Source organism: Rhynchophorus ferrugineus, unplaced genomic scaffold (assembly GCF_030347505.1).
Source record: "Rhynchophorus ferrugineus isolate W39M unplaced genomic scaffold, kcgeb_rfMv2 rfM5, whole genome shotgun sequence".
NCBI lineage: Eukaryota > Metazoa > Arthropoda > Insecta > Coleoptera > Curculionidae > Rhynchophorus > Rhynchophorus ferrugineus.
In genome coordinates, this window is record NW_027472584.1 from 23,014,562 (window position 1) to 23,032,622 (window position 18,061).

General features: G+C 35.3%; 8 protein-coding genes across 8 annotated transcripts; all 8 read right to left on the minus strand.

Moving 5' to 3' along the window:
• Positions 1 to 652: 652 nt before the first annotated feature.
• Positions 653 to 1,532, minus strand: LOC143197218 (uncharacterized). The gene is made up of 2 exons (XM_076405462.1): positions 958 to 1,532; positions 653 to 902 (listed from the first exon to the last, which is right to left on the minus strand). Exons 1-2 carry the CDS (start codon positions 1,415 to 1,417, stop codon positions 787 to 789), a joined length of 576 nt encoding a protein of 191 aa, XP_076261577.1. The 5' UTR covers positions 1,418 to 1,532; the 3' UTR covers positions 653 to 786.
• LOC143197219 (uncharacterized) lies at positions 1,395 to 2,171 on the minus strand. The gene is made up of 3 exons (XM_076405463.1): positions 1,940 to 2,171; positions 1,657 to 1,875; positions 1,395 to 1,595 (listed from the first exon to the last, which is right to left on the minus strand). The coding sequence occupies exons 1-3, from the start codon at positions 2,106 to 2,108 to the stop codon at positions 1,471 to 1,473; spliced, it is 513 nt and encodes a 170-aa protein (XP_076261578.1). The 5' UTR covers positions 2,109 to 2,171; the 3' UTR covers positions 1,395 to 1,470.
• Positions 2,172 to 3,062: 891 nt separating this feature from the next.
• On the minus strand, positions 3,063 to 4,503 carry LOC143197511 (uncharacterized). The gene is made up of 5 exons (XM_076406047.1): positions 4,282 to 4,503; positions 3,999 to 4,217; positions 3,830 to 3,937; positions 3,300 to 3,785; positions 3,063 to 3,244 (listed from the first exon to the last, which is right to left on the minus strand). The coding sequence occupies exons 1-5, from the start codon at positions 4,448 to 4,450 to the stop codon at positions 3,129 to 3,131; spliced, it is 1,098 nt and encodes a 365-aa protein (XP_076262162.1). The 5' UTR covers positions 4,451 to 4,503; the 3' UTR covers positions 3,063 to 3,128.
• Positions 4,504 to 7,406: 2,903 nt separating this feature from the next.
• LOC143197099 (uncharacterized) lies at positions 7,407 to 8,836 on the minus strand. The gene is made up of 5 exons (XM_076405265.1): positions 8,605 to 8,836; positions 8,322 to 8,540; positions 8,153 to 8,260; positions 7,623 to 8,096; positions 7,407 to 7,567 (listed from the first exon to the last, which is right to left on the minus strand). Exons 1-5 carry the CDS (start codon positions 8,771 to 8,773, stop codon positions 7,452 to 7,454), a joined length of 1,086 nt encoding a protein of 361 aa, XP_076261380.1. The 5' UTR covers positions 8,774 to 8,836; the 3' UTR covers positions 7,407 to 7,451.
• A 911-nt stretch (positions 8,837 to 9,747) lies between these two features.
• Positions 9,748 to 10,430, minus strand: LOC143197338 (uncharacterized). The gene is made up of 2 exons (XM_076405717.1): positions 9,965 to 10,430; positions 9,748 to 9,909 (listed from the first exon to the last, which is right to left on the minus strand). Exons 1-2 carry the CDS (start codon positions 10,422 to 10,424, stop codon positions 9,794 to 9,796), a joined length of 576 nt encoding a protein of 191 aa, XP_076261832.1. The 5' UTR covers positions 10,425 to 10,430; the 3' UTR covers positions 9,748 to 9,793.
• Positions 10,431 to 10,554: 124 nt separating this feature from the next.
• On the minus strand, positions 10,555 to 11,168 carry LOC143197363 (uncharacterized). Its single transcript, XM_076405748.1, has 2 exons — positions 10,947 to 11,168; positions 10,555 to 10,882 (listed from the first exon to the last, which is right to left on the minus strand). The coding sequence occupies exons 1-2, from the start codon at positions 11,113 to 11,115 to the stop codon at positions 10,638 to 10,640; spliced, it is 414 nt and encodes a 137-aa protein (XP_076261863.1). The 5' UTR covers positions 11,116 to 11,168; the 3' UTR covers positions 10,555 to 10,637.
• A 944-nt stretch (positions 11,169 to 12,112) lies between these two features.
• On the minus strand, positions 12,113 to 12,562 carry LOC143197512 (uncharacterized). Its single transcript, XM_076406048.1, has 2 exons — positions 12,307 to 12,562; positions 12,113 to 12,251 (listed from the first exon to the last, which is right to left on the minus strand). The coding sequence occupies exons 1-2, from the start codon at positions 12,560 to 12,562 to the stop codon at positions 12,136 to 12,138; spliced, it is 372 nt and encodes a 123-aa protein (XP_076262163.1). The 3' UTR covers positions 12,113 to 12,135.
• On the minus strand, positions 12,559 to 13,509 carry LOC143197514 (uncharacterized). The gene is made up of 4 exons (XM_076406049.1): positions 13,288 to 13,509; positions 13,005 to 13,223; positions 12,836 to 12,943; positions 12,559 to 12,779 (listed from the first exon to the last, which is right to left on the minus strand). The coding sequence occupies exons 1-4, from the start codon at positions 13,454 to 13,456 to the stop codon at positions 12,559 to 12,561; spliced, it is 717 nt and encodes a 238-aa protein (XP_076262164.1). The 5' UTR covers positions 13,457 to 13,509.
• Positions 13,510 to 18,061: the final 4,552 nt, after the last annotated feature.

Consider the following 18,061-nt stretch of genomic DNA (forward strand, 5'->3'; position numbering starts at 1 on the left):
AATATTATATATTGACTATTACTGTTTTAACAACCGTTTATAAATCTAATTTTGAATGTTATTAACAATTATGTTATGTGAGATTAGTATTGAACATGATTTCCTCGGTAGTTCTGAATTAGTTTTCCATATTATTTGATAAGTTTTATGGTTCGGTGAATATTCTATACGAAGGGTTTTCTCCAATTCATTAAAAAATAAGCGAGGGGTTTTTGCTACATCAGTTATGTTTTCTGTATATATGTTATAAGAACAGCTAACAGCTAAGTACAATCCAACAATCTTAAAAACGGACAACAGCGATTTGTATGCAGTAACATATATTATGTATGTTACTGCTGTGGCTTCTAGTAGAAGACCCCAAATGATTTAGATTATTTTTCTGTTCTTAGAGCGAAATATCTGGATTGTTCTCTATAAATTATTCTGAAATATTTCCACTTGTCTGCTTGTAGCAGAAAAAACAAATTGATTTAAAAATTAAATTTTTATTGAAAATAAATTTATAATTATTAAACTACTAGCTAAAGGTGTTATACTAACGAATCTGCGTCAAGTGTTAATGATAGTTATATTAATGAAAACTATTTACTTATTTCTGACTTGACCGTTAATCTTGTATTATATACAACAGTATAACACAACAATCTTAAAGACGAACATTATTATAAGGAGAGTGTATTGTACAAAACAATCCTTAAAATAAATATTAATGGAAAAGTACTGGATTAAAATGCTACCAGTAGTACAGTACAACAAGAATTAAAGAAATTAGGAAGATAAAACTTAGTTATCGTCGTCCCGTCTGGGTCTCTTCTCCTTTGGAGGTAAGCAGTCGTCATCACTGCTGCTCGATTGGCACAATACATTCATCGGCGAAATTGAGCGCGTCGGTGACGAAGCTATTGACAAACAGACTATTAAAATCTTAGTAAACATAAAGAGTCCATTAATTACCTCCTGGACTAGTAGTGTCCTCGCTAGTGGCACCCGCAGCACTTGTCGATGGTACAGAGGAAATAGTTACTTCAGATGGTGCAGATGCAGCATCGGTATCTGGTGTGGGTTCCATTTCCTTTTTCTCATCCGTTGCTTCTGTCGCTGTTTTGCGGCTTGTATCAGCTGCTGAGTCGCTAGTTGCACTTTCTGTTCTAGAGGGTGATGTTGCAGGGCTAGAGAAAATTGGCGGAAATAGAGAGAGACCGCTACTCATGGAGGACAGCTTTTCAGAAAAAAAAATTTTCAGTGTATTTAGGGCTGCACTGGGGCTGAAGCTTTGACTTATTCCCGGTTGTGGCTCAGTTTCTGGCTGTTCACCAGCATTGTCAGTAGTAGTCGTAGCTTGAACTGTGGCCTTGTCGGTAACTTGCTCTGGTATTGAGTCACCACACAGATTAGTTTCTCTCGGTTCTGACATGCTTCCGACGCCTTCTGTCGAATAAACTATTGAAAAATGACAATATAAGAAGCTTAGATGAGAATAGTACCTGTTTCCTCTCTTCCATGAAAGCCTTCTTCGCTGCTGGTAGGGCTTGTTTGAAATTGCATCTCATCAAACCTCTCGTCCGAGTTAATAGGTGATATCGAAGAATTGTCTGGTAAATTATTTATCGGTCTTTAATCGGAATATTTATTTCGTATTGCGAATTGTCTTACCTTCTAACAATAAGGGACCCTCGCCTTCGCCCATGCCTCTAACGGACCCGCTGGGTCCCTCCAGTGATACCTGTGAAGTTAAAGTCACGTTGCTCGGGTTACTTGACGGCGCGGAGCTGCTGCTACTGGTATCCGATATTGGGGGTGTTTGTCCCTTAGGATGCAATGCAAATATATCTCTTCTAATGGTCAAAAATTCCCGAAGTGTGTACTGGCGTCCTGAAAAAATCACATGTTCGCATTAATATAACGAATGATACAGAGTTCTTGGTAAAAAACGTACTTATCTCAGGTTTCTTAAAATAAATAGTAAATATATTCCTGTGGTGGGCCCTTTCTATAGGCGACATAGCAGTCCACGCCGCCATTGTGAATATGGTTAACAGAATTCTGTCTATTTCACTGTTGGTTAGTTTCTTTATATTATCCGCGTTTAACTTACTAAGATCCATGTTATGATAATCAATAATACTTAAAAAACTCAAGGAACTAAACGGACACAACCTTTCACTGAGAACAAGTTCTGACAAAATGGCTACAGCAAAATAATTCGCGGCCTAATATAGCTACCGGACCGGATAATATTAATTCGCGCCTCCTCATTGGCTAGAATGCTCGCCGGTGGCGCCATCTGTTTCCGGTCGTTTTTTGACTTTGACAATTCGCCAATATTAAATTAATAAAATATAAAAACCATAATTAAACAATAATTACAATATTTTTTTATTATCTGAAAGCATTGTTACGATCATTATTAATTTTTTTAAATAGTTTATTTGGATTTTTATGTATTTTTCGTTAAATTATTAGTAAAGTAATCAGACAAATTCATAGAAACTGATAGTTTATTAACAAATAATAATACAGTTTAATAAATAGCATTATTTCTAACACGATTATATTATGTTATATATAAACCTAATTAACAACCATTTATAAATTTAATTTTGAATGTTATTAACAATTATTTTATGTGAGATTAGTATTGAACATGATTTCCCTCGGTAGTTCTGAATTAGTTTTTCATATTATTTAATAAGTTTTATGGTTCGGTAGTATACGAAGGGATTTCTTCAATTCATTAAAAATAAGAAGCGAGGGTTTTTTGCTACATCAGTTATATCCACTTGCCTGCTTGTAGCAGTAAAAACAAATTGATTTAAAAATTAAATTTTTATTGAAAATAACTTTATAATTTTTAAGCTACTAGCTAAGGGTGTTATACTAACGAATCTGCGTCAAGTGTTAATGTTACTTACATTAATGAAAAATATTTATTTATTTCTGACTTGACCGTTAATCTTGTATTATATACAACAGTATAACACAACAATCTTAAAGACGAACATTATTATAAGGAAAGTGTATTATACAAAACAATCCTTAAAATAAATATTAATGGAAAAATACTGGATTAAAATGCTACCAGTAGTACAGTACAACTAGAATTAAAGAAATTAGGAAGATAAAACTTAGTTATCGTCGTCCCGTCTGGGTCTCTTCTCCTTTGGAGGTAAGCAGTCGTCATCACTGCTGCTCGATTGGCACAATACATTCATCGGCGAAATTGAGCGCGTCGGTGACGAAGCTATTGACAAACAGACTATTAAAATCTTAGTAAACATAAAGAGTCCATTAATTACCTCCTGGACTAGTAGTGTCCTCGCTAGTGGCACCCGCAGCACTTGTCGATGGTACAGAGGAAATAGTTACTTCAGATGGTGCAGATGCAGCATCGGTATCTGGTGTGGGTTCCATTCCCTTTTTCTCTTCCGTTGCTTCTGTCGCTGTGTTGCGGCTTGTATCAGCTGCTGAGTCGCTAGTTGCACTTTCTATTCTAGAGGGTGATGTTGCAGGGCTAGAGAAAAATGGCTGAAATAAAGAGAGACCGCTACTCATGTAGGGCAGCTTTTCAGAAAAAAATTTTTTCAGTGTATTTAGGGCTGCACTGGGGCTGAAGCTTTGACTTATTCCCGGTTGTGGCTCAGTTTCTGGCTGTTCACCAGCATTGTCAGTAGTAGTCGTAGCTTGAACTGTGGCCTTGTCGGTAACTTGCTCTGGTATTGAGTCACCACACAGATTAGTTTCTCTCGGTTCTGACATGCTTCCGACGCCTTCTGTCGAATAAACTATTGAAAAATGACAATATAAGAAGCTTAGATGAGAATAGTACCTGTTTCCTCTCTTCCATGAAAGCCTTCTTCGCTGCTGGTAGGGCTTGTTTGAAATTGCATCTCATCAAACCTCTCGTCCGAGTTAATAGGTGATATCGAAGAATTGTCTGGTAAATTATTTATCGGTCTTTAATCGGAATATTTATTTCGTATTGCGAATTGTCTTACCTTCTAACAATAAGGGACCCTCGCCTTCGCCCATGCCTCTAACGGACCCGCTGGGTCCCTCCAGTGATACCTGTGAAGTTAAAGTCACGTTGCTCGGGTTACTTGACGGCGCGGAGCTGCTGCTACTGGTATCCGATATTGGGGGTGTTTGTCCCTTAGGATGCAATGCAAATATATCTCTTCTAATGGTCAAAAATTCCCGAAGTGTGTACTGGCGTCCTGAAAATATCACATGTTCGCATTAATATAACGAATGATACTTATTTCTTGGTAAAAAACGTACTTATCTCAGGTTTCTTAAAATAAATAGTAAATATATTCCTGTGGTGGGCCCTTTCTATAGGCGACATAGCAGTCCACGCCGCCATTGTGAATATGGTTAACAGAATTCTGTCTATTTCACTGTTGGTTAGTTTCTTTATATTATCCGCGTTTAACTTACTAAGATCCATGTTATGATAATCAATAATACTTAAAAAACTCAAGGAACTAAACGGACACAACCTTTCACTGGGAACAAGTTCTGACAAAATGGCTACAGCAAAATAATTCGCGGCCTACTATAGCTACCGGACCGGATAATATTAATTCGCGCCTCCCCATTGGCTAGAATGCTCGCCGGTGGCGCCATCTGTTTCCGGTCGTTTTTTGACTTTGACAATTCGCCAATATTAAATTCATAAAATATAAAAACCATAATTAAACAATAATTACAATATTTTTTATTATCTGAAAGCATTGTTACGATTATTATTAATTTTTTTTAAATAGTTTATTTGGATTTTTATTTATTTTTCGTTAAATTATTAGTAAAATAATCAGACAAATTCATAGAAATTGATAGTTTATTAACAAATAGTAATACAATTTAATAAATAGCATTATTTCTAACACGATTATATTATGTTATATATAAACCTAATTAAGTCGTTGGCGTTTGCTGCTTATTGAGGGCAAATCGTCATCGTCATCACTACTTTGGCTGCCTGTATCAGGACCAGTAAAACTGTAATCATTTGAGACGGTAGTTGTTGTTGAATAGCTGGGGTTCGAAGAAATTCCCATACTACCGGCACTAGTGCTACTTCCTACAGTAAGCGACGTTTCAGATGGTTGTAACCTAAATAGGTCCCTTTTTATTCTTATAAACTGGCTCAAAGTGAACGTTCGACCTAAAACAATTCATTCAATTTAATTTTTTATAACATTCGAGAATATAAAATTTACGGTAACAGTCGTTTTGGAAATACGAAGTAAATACGAAGCGGTGATGTACACGCTCGAGATCGTTCATGTTCGACCACTCTTCAGCCGTGAAAATCGTTTGAAGAATCTTATTGATATCAAAAATATTTATACTCTTAACATTTTTTGCATTAATTTTACTCAAATCCATTTTGACGAACAGTGATACCGAACTCAACAAATAAATGTCAACTAATAATGACATTGAAATAAGGAAAGTGTTTTGTTTTTTTTTCATGGCTTGTTCGTAATTGTCATTCTAAATGTATGGCGGCTGCTGTAATTTTTATCGGAACTATTTGTTTTCAGATATAAGGCGTGTTTTTATGGCTAAAACTAGCTGATGAGACAGACTTCTTCCATTCAATTCATTTACAAAACAAAAACTCTTCATAAACAGCATTCTCAAAATCATATCGTACAAAACATATCAGATTGGCTTTATAGGATATGTCTGTACTTTCATCGATTTGATTTTCATCATTTTAACTAGCTTTGGTGAATTCAAAATCGTCTTTTATCTATATAGGGATAAGTAGTAAGTGCTCTCCAATCCTACAGCTAGGGGTAACTGATGTATACAAGGTTCCTGATGGCTGTCGGAAAATGTACACCAAGAAGGTTTTGAGATAAATAAACACTCAAACAATTTCGATAAGAACAAGGACTATAAAAATCAACTCTAGCAAAAATGCTGCAAATTTGTTTTTAATTTGCCAACAGCAAAATAAGCTCATTATAGGAGAAGAAATACTATATAACATAGCGGACTACCACGCTCATGCGTAAGAGATATCTGTTTTAAAACTACCTGAATGGTGAGTGAGTGAGACGGGTAGGTCTGTTTATATCCTCAACGTCAATTTGTACCGCCGTTCAACAAGTCGCCTCTTCCTTCCGTAAAATAAAACACTTTTTAACGTACATTAGTATTTTTTTTGAGTTCTAAATCCTTTCACATATTGTAACTAACGATGTGGGTAGGATTCCTCGGAGATCATAAGGATGTCCACTTTTGAATTTAAAATTCAATTAGCCAAAAGAAAACTGTCTATGGTTATATTCTAGTAATTCGTTACTGCTTTGAAAGTGATATGTTTGTTAATTGTGTTGAAATTATTTCAGACACAATGGCTAAGTAGTATGATGAAAAGGAAAGTTCACGAATACAAGATGATTTGAGTGAAAGCGTCATAGTCCTTACAAGAATATATTTTGCTAGTATCCTTTAAAATAATAAACTAAACAATAAAGTTTCATAATTAAAGGCCTAACATTTAGATACCGCAGTAATACAAGTGATGTCTAAAGAATAACATAGGTAAGTGACTCTTTTTTAAAATTACTGTATTTAATGGGTTTTATTCTATATTTTAGGTGGAATGTATGGTAGTCTTTCTACAAAATACCTTTTTAATAAGAAACGATGAGGAAGAAGCTAAAAATGAATTGAATACCACACAGTACTGTGTTAATGGGGGGTCATTTTTATATGTTGATGTATTTGATACATTTTAAAATGTTTGCAGTATTCTATGAATTAAATACAATTAGTAATAATATGGCATTATATTGTTTCAATCTTGGCAGATTGCTATGTCTATTTGCATACATTGCATATATATTCCAAACAATATTATTTATTGACTATTACTGTTTTAACAACCGTTTATAAATTTAATTTTGAATGTTATTAACAATTATTTTATGTGAGATTAGTATTGAACATGATTTCCCTCGGTAGTTCTGAATTAGTTTTTCATATTATTTAATAAGTTTTACGGTTCGGTAGTATACGAAGGGATTTCTTCAATTCATTAAAAATAAGAAGCGAGGGTTTTTTGCTACATCAGTTATATCCACTTGCCTGCTTGTAGCAGTAAAAACAAATTGATTTAAAAATTAAATTTTTATTGAAAATAACTTTATAATTTTTAAGCTACTAGCTAAGGGTGTTATACTAACGAATCTGCGTCAAGTGTTAATGTTACTTATATTAATGAAAAATATTTATTTATTTCTGACTTGACCGTTAATCTTGTATTATATACAACAGTATAACACAACAATCTTAAAAACGAACATTATTATAAGGAAAGTGTATTATACAAAACAATCCTTAAAATAAATATTAATGGAAAAGTACTGGATTAAAATGCTACCAGTAGTACAGTACAACAAGAATTAAAGAAATTAGGAAGATAAAACTTAATTATCGTCGTCCCGTCTGGGTTTCTTCTCCTTTGGAGGTAAGCAGTCGTCATCACTGCTGCTCGATTGGCACAATACATTCATCGGCGAAATTGAGCGCGTCGGTGACGAAGCTATTGATAAACAGACTATTAAAATCTTAGTAAACATAAAGAGTCCATTAATTACCTCCTGGACTAGTAGTGTCCTCGCTAGTGGCACCCGCAGCACTTGTCGATGGTACAGAGGAAATAGTTACTTCAGATGGTGCAGATGCAGCATCGGTATCTGGTGTGGGTTCCATTTCCTTTTTCTCATCCGTTGCTTCTGTCGCTGTTTTGCGGCTTGTATCAGCTGCTGAGTCGCTAGTTGCACTTTCTGTTCTAGAGGGTGATGTTGCAGGGCCAGAGAAAATTGGCTGAAATAGAGAGAGACCGCTACTCATGGAGGACAGCTTTTCAGAAAAAAAAATTTTCAGTGTATTTAGGGCTGCACTGGGGCTGAAGCTTTGACTTATTCCCGGTTGTGGCTCAGTTTCTGGCTGTTCACCAGCATTGTCAGTAGTAGTCGTAGCTTGAACTGTGGCCTTGTCGGTAACTTGCTCTGGTATTGAGTCACCACACAGATTAGTTTCTCTCGGTTCTGACATGCTTCCGACGCCTTCTGTCGAATAAACTATTGAAAAATGACAATATAAGAAGCTTAGATGAGAATAGTACCTGTTTCCTCTCTTCCGTGAAAGCCTTCTTCGCTGCTGGTAGGGCTTGTTTGAAATTGCATCTCATCAAACCTCTCGTCCGAGTTAATAGGTGATATCGAAGAATTGTCTGGTAAATTATTTATCGGTCTTAAATCGGAATATTTATTTCGTATTGCGAATTGTCTTACCTTCTAACAATAAGGGACCCTCGCCTTCGCCCATGCCTCTAACGGACCCGCTGGGTCCCTCCATTGATACCTGTGAAGTTAAAGTCACGTTGCTCGGGTTACTTGACGGCGCGGAGCTGCTGCTACTGGTATCCGATATTGGGGGTGTTTGTCCCTTAGGATGCAATGCAAATATATCTCTTCTAATGGTCAAAAATTCCCGAAGTGTGTACTGGCGTCCTGAAAAAATCACATGTTCGCATTAATATAACGAATGATACAGAGTTCTTGGTAAAAAACGTACTTATCTCAGGTTTCTTAAAATAAATAGTAAATATATTCCTGTGGTGGGCCCTTTCTATAGGCGACATAGCAGTCCACGCCGCCATTGTGAATATGGTTAACAGAATTCTGTCTATTTCACTGTTGGTTAGTTTCTTTATATTATCCGCGTTTAACTTACTAAGATCCATGTTATGATAATCAATAATACTTAAAAAACTCAAGGAACTAAACGGACACAACCTTTCACTGAGAACAAGTTCTGACAAAATGGCTACAGCAAAATAATTCGCGGCCTAATATAGCTACCGGACCGGATAATATTAATTCGCGCCTCCTCATTGGCTAGAATGCTCGCCGGTGGCGCCATCTGTTTCCGGTCGTTTTTTGACTTTGACAATTCGCCAATATTAAATTAATAAAATATAAAAACCATAATTAAACAATAATTACAATATTTTTTTATTATCTGAAAGCATTGTTACGATCATTATTAATTTTTTTAAATAGTTTATTTGGATTTTTATGTATTTTTCGTTAAATTATTAGTAAAGTAATCAGACAAATTCATAGAAACTGATAGTTTATTAACAAATAATAATACAGTTTAATAAATAGCATTATTTCTAACACGATTATATTATGTTATATATAAACCTAATTAACAACCATTTATAAATTTAATTTTGAATGTTATTAACAATTATTTTATGTGAGATTAGTATTGAACATGATTTCCCTCGGTAGTTCTGAATTAGTTTTTCATATTATTTAATAAGTTTTATGGTTCGGTAGTATACGAAGGGATTTCTTCAATTCATTAAAAATAAGAAGCGAGGGTTTTTTGCTACATCAGTTATATCCACTTGCCTGCTTGTAGCAGTAAAAACAAATTGATTTAAAAATTAAATTTTTATTGAAAATAACTTTATAATTTTTAAGCTACTAGCTAAGGGTGTTATACTAACGAATCTGCGTCAAGTGTTAATGTTACTTACATTAATGAAAAATATTTATTTATTTCTGACTTGACCGTTAATCTTGTATTATATACAACAGTATAACACAACAATCTTAAAGACGAACATTATTATAAGGAAAGTGTATTATACAAAACAATCCTTAAAATAAATATTAATGGAAAAATACTGGATTAAAATGCTACCAGTAGTACAGTACAACTAGAATTAAAGAAATTAGGAAGATAAAACTTAGTTATCGTCGTCCCGTCTGGGTCTCTTCTCCTTTGGAGGTAAGCAGTCGTCATCACTGCTGCTCGATTGGCACAATACATTCATCGGCGAAATTGAGCGCGTCGGTGACGAAGCTATTGACAAACAGACTATTAAAATCTTAGTAAACATAAAGAGTCCATTAATTACCTCCTGGACTAGTAGTGTCCTGGCTAGTGGCACCCGCAGCACTTGTCGATGGTACAGAGGAAATAGTTCCTTCAGATGGTGCAGATGCAGCATCGGTATCTGGTGTGGGTTCCATTTCCTTTTTCTCATCCGTTGCTTCTGTCGCTGTTTTGCGGCTTGTATCAGCTGCTGAGTCGCTAGTTGCACTTTCTGTTCTAGAGGGTGATGTTGCAGGGCTAGAGAAAATTGGCGGAAATAGAGAGAGACCGCTACTCATGGAGGACAGCTTTTCAGAAAAAAAAATTTTCAGTGTATTTAGGGCTGCACTGGGGCTGAAGCTTTGACTTATTCCCGGTTGTGGCTCAGTTTCTGGCTGTTCACCAGCATTGTCAGTAGTAGTCGTAGCTTGAACTGTGGCCTTGTCGGTAACTTGCTCTGGTATTGAGTCACCACACAGATTAGTTTCTCTCGGTTCTGACATGCTTCCGACGCCTTCTGTCGAATAAACTATTGAAAAATGACAATATAAGAAGCTTAGATGAGAATAGTACCTGTTTCCTCTCTTCCGTGAAAGCCTTCTTCGCTGCTGGTAGGGCTTGTTTGAAATTGCAACTCATCAAACCTCTCGTCCGAGTTAATAGGTGATATCGAAGAATTGTCTGGTAAATTATTTATCGGTCTTAAATCGGAATATTTATTTCGTATTGCGAATTGTCTTACCTTCTAACAATAAAGGACCCTCGCCTTCGCCCATGCCTCTAACGGACCCGCTGGGTCCCTCCAGTGATACCTGTGAAGTTAAAGTCACGTTGCTCGGGTTACTTGACGGCGCGGAGCTGCTGCTACTGGTATCCGATATTGGGGGTGTTTGTCCCTTAGGATGCAATGCAAATATGTCTCTTCTAATGGTCAAAAATTCCCGAAGTGTGTACTGGCGTCCTGAAAATATCACATGTTCGCATTAATATAACGAATGATACATATTTCTTGGTAAAAAACGTACTTATCTCAGGTTTCTTAAAATAAATAGTAAATATATTCCTGTGGTGGGCCCTTTCTATAGGCGACATAGCAGTCCACGCCGCCATTGTGAATATGGTTAACAGAATTCTGTCTATTTCACTGTTGGTTAGTTTCTTTATATTATCCGCGTTTAACTTACTAAGATCCATGTTATGATAATCAATAATACTTAAAAAACTCAAGGAACTAAACGGACACAACCTTTCACTGGGAACAAGTTCTGACAAACTGGCTACAACAAAATAATACGCGGCCTACTATAGCTACCGGACCGGATAATATTAATTCGCGCCTCCCCATTGGCTAGAATGCTCGCCGGTGGCGCCATCTGTTTCCGGTCGTTTTTTGACTTTGACAATTCGCCAATATTAAATTAATAAAATATAAAAACCATAATTAAACAATAATTACAATATTTTTTTATTATCTGAAAGCATTGTTACGATCATTATTAATTTTTTTTAATAGTTTATTTGGATTTTTATGTATTTTTCGTTAAATTATTAGTAAAGTAATCAGACAAATTCATAGAAACTGATAGTTTATTAACAAATAATAATACAGTTTAATAAATAGCATTATTTCTAACACGATTATATTATGTTATATATAAACCTAATTAACAACCATTTATAAATTTAATTTTGAATGTTATTAACAATTATTTTATGTGAGATTAGTATTGAACATGATTTCCCTCGGTAGTTCTGAATTAGTTTTTCATATTATTTGATAAGTTTTATGGATCGGTAGTATACGAAGGGATTTCTTCAATTCATTAAAAATAAGAAGGGAGGGTTTTTTGCTACATCAGTTATATCCACTTGCCTGCTTGTAGCAGTAAAAACAAATTGATTTAAAAATTAAATTTTTATTGAAAATAACTTTATAATTTTTAAGCTACTAGCTAAGGGTGTTATACTAACGAATCTGCGTCAAGTGTTAATGTTACTTACATTAATGAAAAATATTTATTTATTTCTGACTTGACCGTTAATCTTGTATTATATACAACAGTATAACACAACAATCTTAAAGACGAACATTATTATAAGGAGAGTGTATTGTACAAAACAATCCTTAAAATAAATATTAATGGAAAAATACTGGATTAAAATGCTACCAGTAGTACAGTACAACTAGAATTAAAGAAATTAGGAAGACAAAACTTAGTTATCGTCGTCCCGTCTGGGTCTCTTCTCCTTTGGAGGTAAGCAGTCGTCATCACTGCTGCTCGATTGGCACAATACATTCATCGGCGAAATTGAGCGCGTCGGTGACGAAGCTATTGACAAACAGACTATTAAAATCTTAGTAAACATAAAGAGTCCATTAATTACCTCCTGGACTAGTAGTGTCCTCGCTAGTGGCACCCGCAGCACTTGTCGATGGTACAGAGGAAATAGTTACTTCAGATGGTGCAGATGCAGCATCGGTATCTGGTGTGGGTTCCATTCCCTTTTTCTCTTCCGTTGCTTCTGTCGCTGTGTTGCGGCTTGTATCAGCTGCTGAGTCGCTAGTTGCACTTTCTATTCTAGAGGGTGATGTTGCAGGGCTAGAGAAAAATGGCTGAAATAAAGAGAGACCGCTACTCATGTAGGGCAGCTTTTCAGAAAAAAAATTTTCAGTGTATTTAGGGCTGCACTGGGGCTGAAGCTTTGACTTATTCCCGGTTGTGGCTCAGTTTCTGGCTGTTCACCAGCATTGTCAGTAGTAGTCGTAGCTTGAACTGTGGCCTTGTCGGTAACTTGCTCTGGTATTGAGTCACCACACAGATTAGTTTCTCTCGGTTCTGACATACTTCCGACGCCTTCTGTCGAATAAACTATTGAAAAATGACAATATAAGAAGCTTAGATGAGAATAGTACCTGTTTCCTCTCTTCCGTGAAAGCCTTCTTCGCTGCTGGTAGGGCTTGTTTGAAATTGCAACTCATCAAACCTCTCGTCCGAGTTAATAGGTGATATCGAAGAATTGTCTGGTAAATTATTTATCGGTCTTAAATCGGAATATTTATTTCGTATTGCGAATTGTCTTACCTTCTAACAATAAGGGACCCTCGCCTTCGCCCATGCCTCTAACGGACCCGCTGGGTCCCTCCAGTGATACCTGTGAAGTTAAAGTCACGTTGCTCGGGTTACTTGACGGCGCGGAGCTGCTGCTACTGGTATCCGATATTGGGGGTGTTTGTCCCTTAGGATGCAATGCAAATATGTCTCTTCTAATGGTCAAAAATTCCCGAAGTGTGTACTGGCGTCCTGAAAAAATCACATGTTCGCATTAATATAACGAATGATACATAGTTCTTAGTAAAAAACGTACTTATCTCAGGTTTCTTAAAATAAATAGTAAATATATTCCTGTGGTGGGCCCTTTCTATAGGCGACATAGCAGTCCACGCCGCCATTGTGAATATGGTTAACAGAATTCTGTCTATTTCACTGTTGGTTAGTTTCTTTATATTATCCGCGTTTAACTTACTAAGATCCATGTTATGATAATCAATAATACTTAAAAAACTCAAGGAACTAAACGGACACAACCTTTCACTGGGAACAAGTTCTGACAAAATGGCTACAGCAAAATAATTCGCGGCCTAATATAGCTACCGGACCGGATAATATTAATTCGCGCCTCCTCATTGGCTAGAATGCTCGCCGGTGGCGCCATCTGTTAACGGTCGTTTTTTGACTTTGACAATTCGCCAATATTAAATTCATAAAATATAAAAACCATAATTAAACAATAATTACAATATTTTTTTATTATCTGAAAGCATTGTTACTATCATTATTAATTTTTTTTAAGTAGTTTATTTGGATATTTATGTATTTTTCGTTAAATTATTAGTAAAATAATCAGAAAAATTCATAGAAATTCATAGTTTATTAACAAATAGTAATACAATTTAATAAATAATATTATTTCTAACACGATTATATTATGTTATATAAAAACCTAATTAAGTCGTTGGCGTTTGCTGCTTATTGAGGGCAAATCGTCATCGTCATCACTACTTTGGCTGCCTGTATCAGGTCCAGTAAAACTGTAATCATTTGAGACGGTAGTTGTTGTTGAAGAGCTGGGGTTCGAAGAAATTCCCATACTACCGGCACTAGTGCTACTTCCTACAGTAAGCGAGCTTTCAGATGGTTGTAACCTAAATAGGTCCCTTTTTATTCTTATAAACTGGCTCAAAGTGAACGTTCGACCTAAAACAATTCATTCAATTTAATTTTTTATAATATTCGTGAATATAAAACTTACGGTAACAGTCGTTTTGGAAATACGAAGTAAATACGAAGCGGTGATGTACACGCTCGAGATCGTTCATGTTCGACCACTCTTCAGCCGTGAAAATCGTTTGAAGAATCTTATTGATATCAAAAATATTTATACTCTTAACATTTTTTGCATTAATTTTACTCAAATCCATTTTGACGAACAGTGATACCGAACTCAACAAATAGATGTCAACTAATAATGACATTGAAATAACGAAAGTGTTTTGTTTTTTTTTTTCATGGCTTGTTCGTAATTGTCATTCTAAATGTATGGCGGCTGCTGTAATTTTTATCGGAACTATTTGTTTTCAGATATAAGGCGTGTTTTTATGGCTAAAACTAGCTGATGAGACAGACTTCTTCCATTCAATTCATTTACAAAACAAAAACTCTTCATAAATAGCATTCTCAAAATCATATCGTACAAAACATATCAGATTGGCTTTATAGGATATGTCTGTACTTTCATCGATTTGATTTTCATCATTTTAACTAGCTTTGGTGAATTCAAAATCGTCTTTTATCTATATAGGGATAAGTAGTAAGTGCTCTCCAATCCTATAGCTAAGGGTAACTGATGTATACAAGGTTTCTGATGGCTGTCGGAAAATGTACACCAAGAAGGTTTTGAGATAAATAAACACTCAAACAATTTCGATAAGAACATGGACTATAAAAATCAACTTTAGCAAAAATGCTGCAAATTTGTTTTTAATTTGCCAACAGCAAAATAAGCTCATTATAGGAGAAGAAATACTATATAACATAGCGGACTACCACGCTCATGCGTAAGAGATGTCTGTTTTAAAACTACCTGAATGGTGAGTGAGTGAGACGGGTAGGTCTGTTTATATCCTCAACGTCAATTTGTACCGCCGTTCAACAAGTCGCCTCTTCCTTCCGTAAAATAAAACACTTTTTAACGAATTTAATTTTTTTTTAATTAATTTAAAATTCAATTAGCCAAAAGCAAATTAATTGTCAAGGAAAGGACACGGACGAAAGTATCACAGCTGAAGCTATAAGGTCACAAAATGTGAATTGAAGGTTGTTAAGCACCTTCCGGCTTTCAGAAAGATCTCTAGTCCCTGGATTTCCAGCACATGCATCATAGTTCAAGGTGTAAGGCTACCAAAGGCGAACTGAAATTTCTGTGAATTAATGTAATATACTGGAAGTTGTATCGAAACTTGCAGTTCAGGATGAACGGCAACCAAAGAGCGGGTTATAGTAGCTTAGTTTTGTAAATGTAGATTAATGGAAATCACAGAAACGGAATAATAACCAGGTACTTCTCTGTGGCCGTTCCTTTAGCATGCGTAAGATCCATCTGTTTTAACTACCTGAATAGTAAACGAATGAGACTGGTAGGTCTGTTTAGACCCTCAGCGTCAATATGTACCGTCGTTCAACAAGTCGCCTCTTCTTTCCGTGAAATAAAAGAGTTTTTGAAGTAAATGAATAATTTTTGTGGTGTTCTAAACCCTTATAACCAGAATTAGTTTAATTATCATGAAAAGAAGACAGGTTTGGGTTGGATTGTAAATTGTTGTGCATTTACTCAGGATTCAGGATTCTTTAGTGTAGTTAAGTGGAATTCGGGTAAAAGCATCGCAGCTGAAACTGTAAAAAGGTGAATTGAAGGTGCTCAATATTCAAGCAATATTGAAAACATCCCTAGTCTTTGAAACCCTTGAAGATTTGAGTAGAGACAATACTATTTTGAAGGTTTTCAAAGGCGAACTGACGCATGAACGTTCTTTTTTTTTTCTTTTTTACATGTTCATTCCAGCGAAGTTTTGCATCATTCAAGGATTGCATCTATTTCAGAGATACTTATCGTTGTTGTTATATGAAATTATATTATATTTATTATTATTGGTGCTTTCGCCGTCTAATTATAAATGTTTTTATTAATTACATCTTACTTAAGATATGCTTAGTACACCCTTAATTTATAAATTAATTTATTACTGCTGTTCTGCTCTACTTGCATTAATACACGAGCAAGGCGAGTAAGGAATTAATACATCAGAATGTATTTCCCAAATTATAATAAAACTAATCTACTTAAGCTAAAGTTAAGAATACGTTTATACACTAAACAAGTTCTTATTGTTTGGTTTGCTTCAATCTTCTAATTTCCCAGGCGTTGTCCATGTAGCTGTATTGCTTCCACGTTTCTATGATTTAGCAACCTTATTTCACATTTTAGGGTGAAATCTTGGATCAGTTCCTCTCTCCATTTGATTCTGAGGTCATCGTGCAGCTCTTCGTTGGTTACATAGAGATAAGCACTGGTAATTAATCGTGGAACTTTGTTTTGGGTGCATTGGATTACTAGTTGGTTTGATGTTTTAGTCCAATCCCATATTTGCACCCCATAGGTTGAAATATGCTTTATGATTGACAGATGAACCAATCTCTTTGATTTTATATCAAGTTGAGAGTATCTTCCGACTAACCAGTACAGTTGCTTAACTATTAGTCTAATCTGCTCTGCTTTTTTTCTAACATGATGTTACCAATTTAACCTACTATCAAGATATATTCCCAGGTATTTAGCTGATTCTGCTTGAGGAATTGGTCATCCATCAAGTGATATAAATAGGCTTTTGTCATTTCGCCACAACTCGAAATTAATATGGATAGATTTGGAGCTATTAAGATGTATTTTCCAGTCTCTAGTCCATTTGTAGATATTGTTGACCGCTACTTGTACATTTTCTATAGCCTTAACCAGACAACATCTTTATCCAGTATAACTGCATCGTCAGCAAATATTCCAAGTACTATTTCTATTGTTGTACAGCGGTATAAAGCAAATACAGGAGTGGTCCCAAGACACTATACCGTGGAACTCCAGTCGAAATAGGTTTAAGTGTTGAGAATACCTCTTTATAAGAGATTCTAACTTTTCATTTAAAAAGATATGATTCCTGCAGTCGACATTAATTCCGCGGTAGCAATTTGCTCATTTTCTAGATTAATCGCAAATACCAAACCCAGTCAAAAAGTTGTGAGCTGTTCATGAATATTGCAAGGTAGTATTTCTTTTCTTCTATTGCATTATTAACAACCGCTGTTACACTGTGCACTTTGTCGATTGCAGAGTGGTGATTTTGAAATCCAAACTGGAAATCTGGTATTTCTACATATGGTTTAATACGTTTTAACAGCAGTATCTCAAATAATTTTGATATCGCAGGTAGCAGCGAAAAGATCCAGCTTGTTCCTCCGGTTTGACAGGTTTTTTAAGGATAATTATTCGAGCAACCTTAAAACATTCCGAAACATGCTTCAGTCTTATACAGGCACTGATTATGTATGTCGACATGATGACTGTTTTTCGTGGCAGTTCTTTCAATAACCCAGGTGAAATATCATCAGTTCCAGAAGCCTCTTTAGGATTTAGATTGTTGTCAATTTCAGTCCATTGGAGAAATCAGATTTACGTCTATATTGAGCTTTTAAACAGGATTTGCATCTATTGTCGATTCTATATCATTCGGTTGTAATACGTTAGCTAAATTTTCTATGAATAGTTCTGTTTAGTTTTTTACCGTTACATTGAACCCATTAATTTCAAATTATTGGTCTTTTAAATCTCCGAGATGCTTTCATCTTTTCAATTACAAAAGCTCACACAATGTAATTATATAATATCAACCATTAAGCTAAACGTGCTCTACAATAAGAACAGGAGCTTTTTTTATGGAATAAATAGAAATTTGTATCTACGAAGAGCAGTTATTAATATTAGAAACAGATGATCATCTATTATTAAAAGAAACAATGTATTATTATTGGTT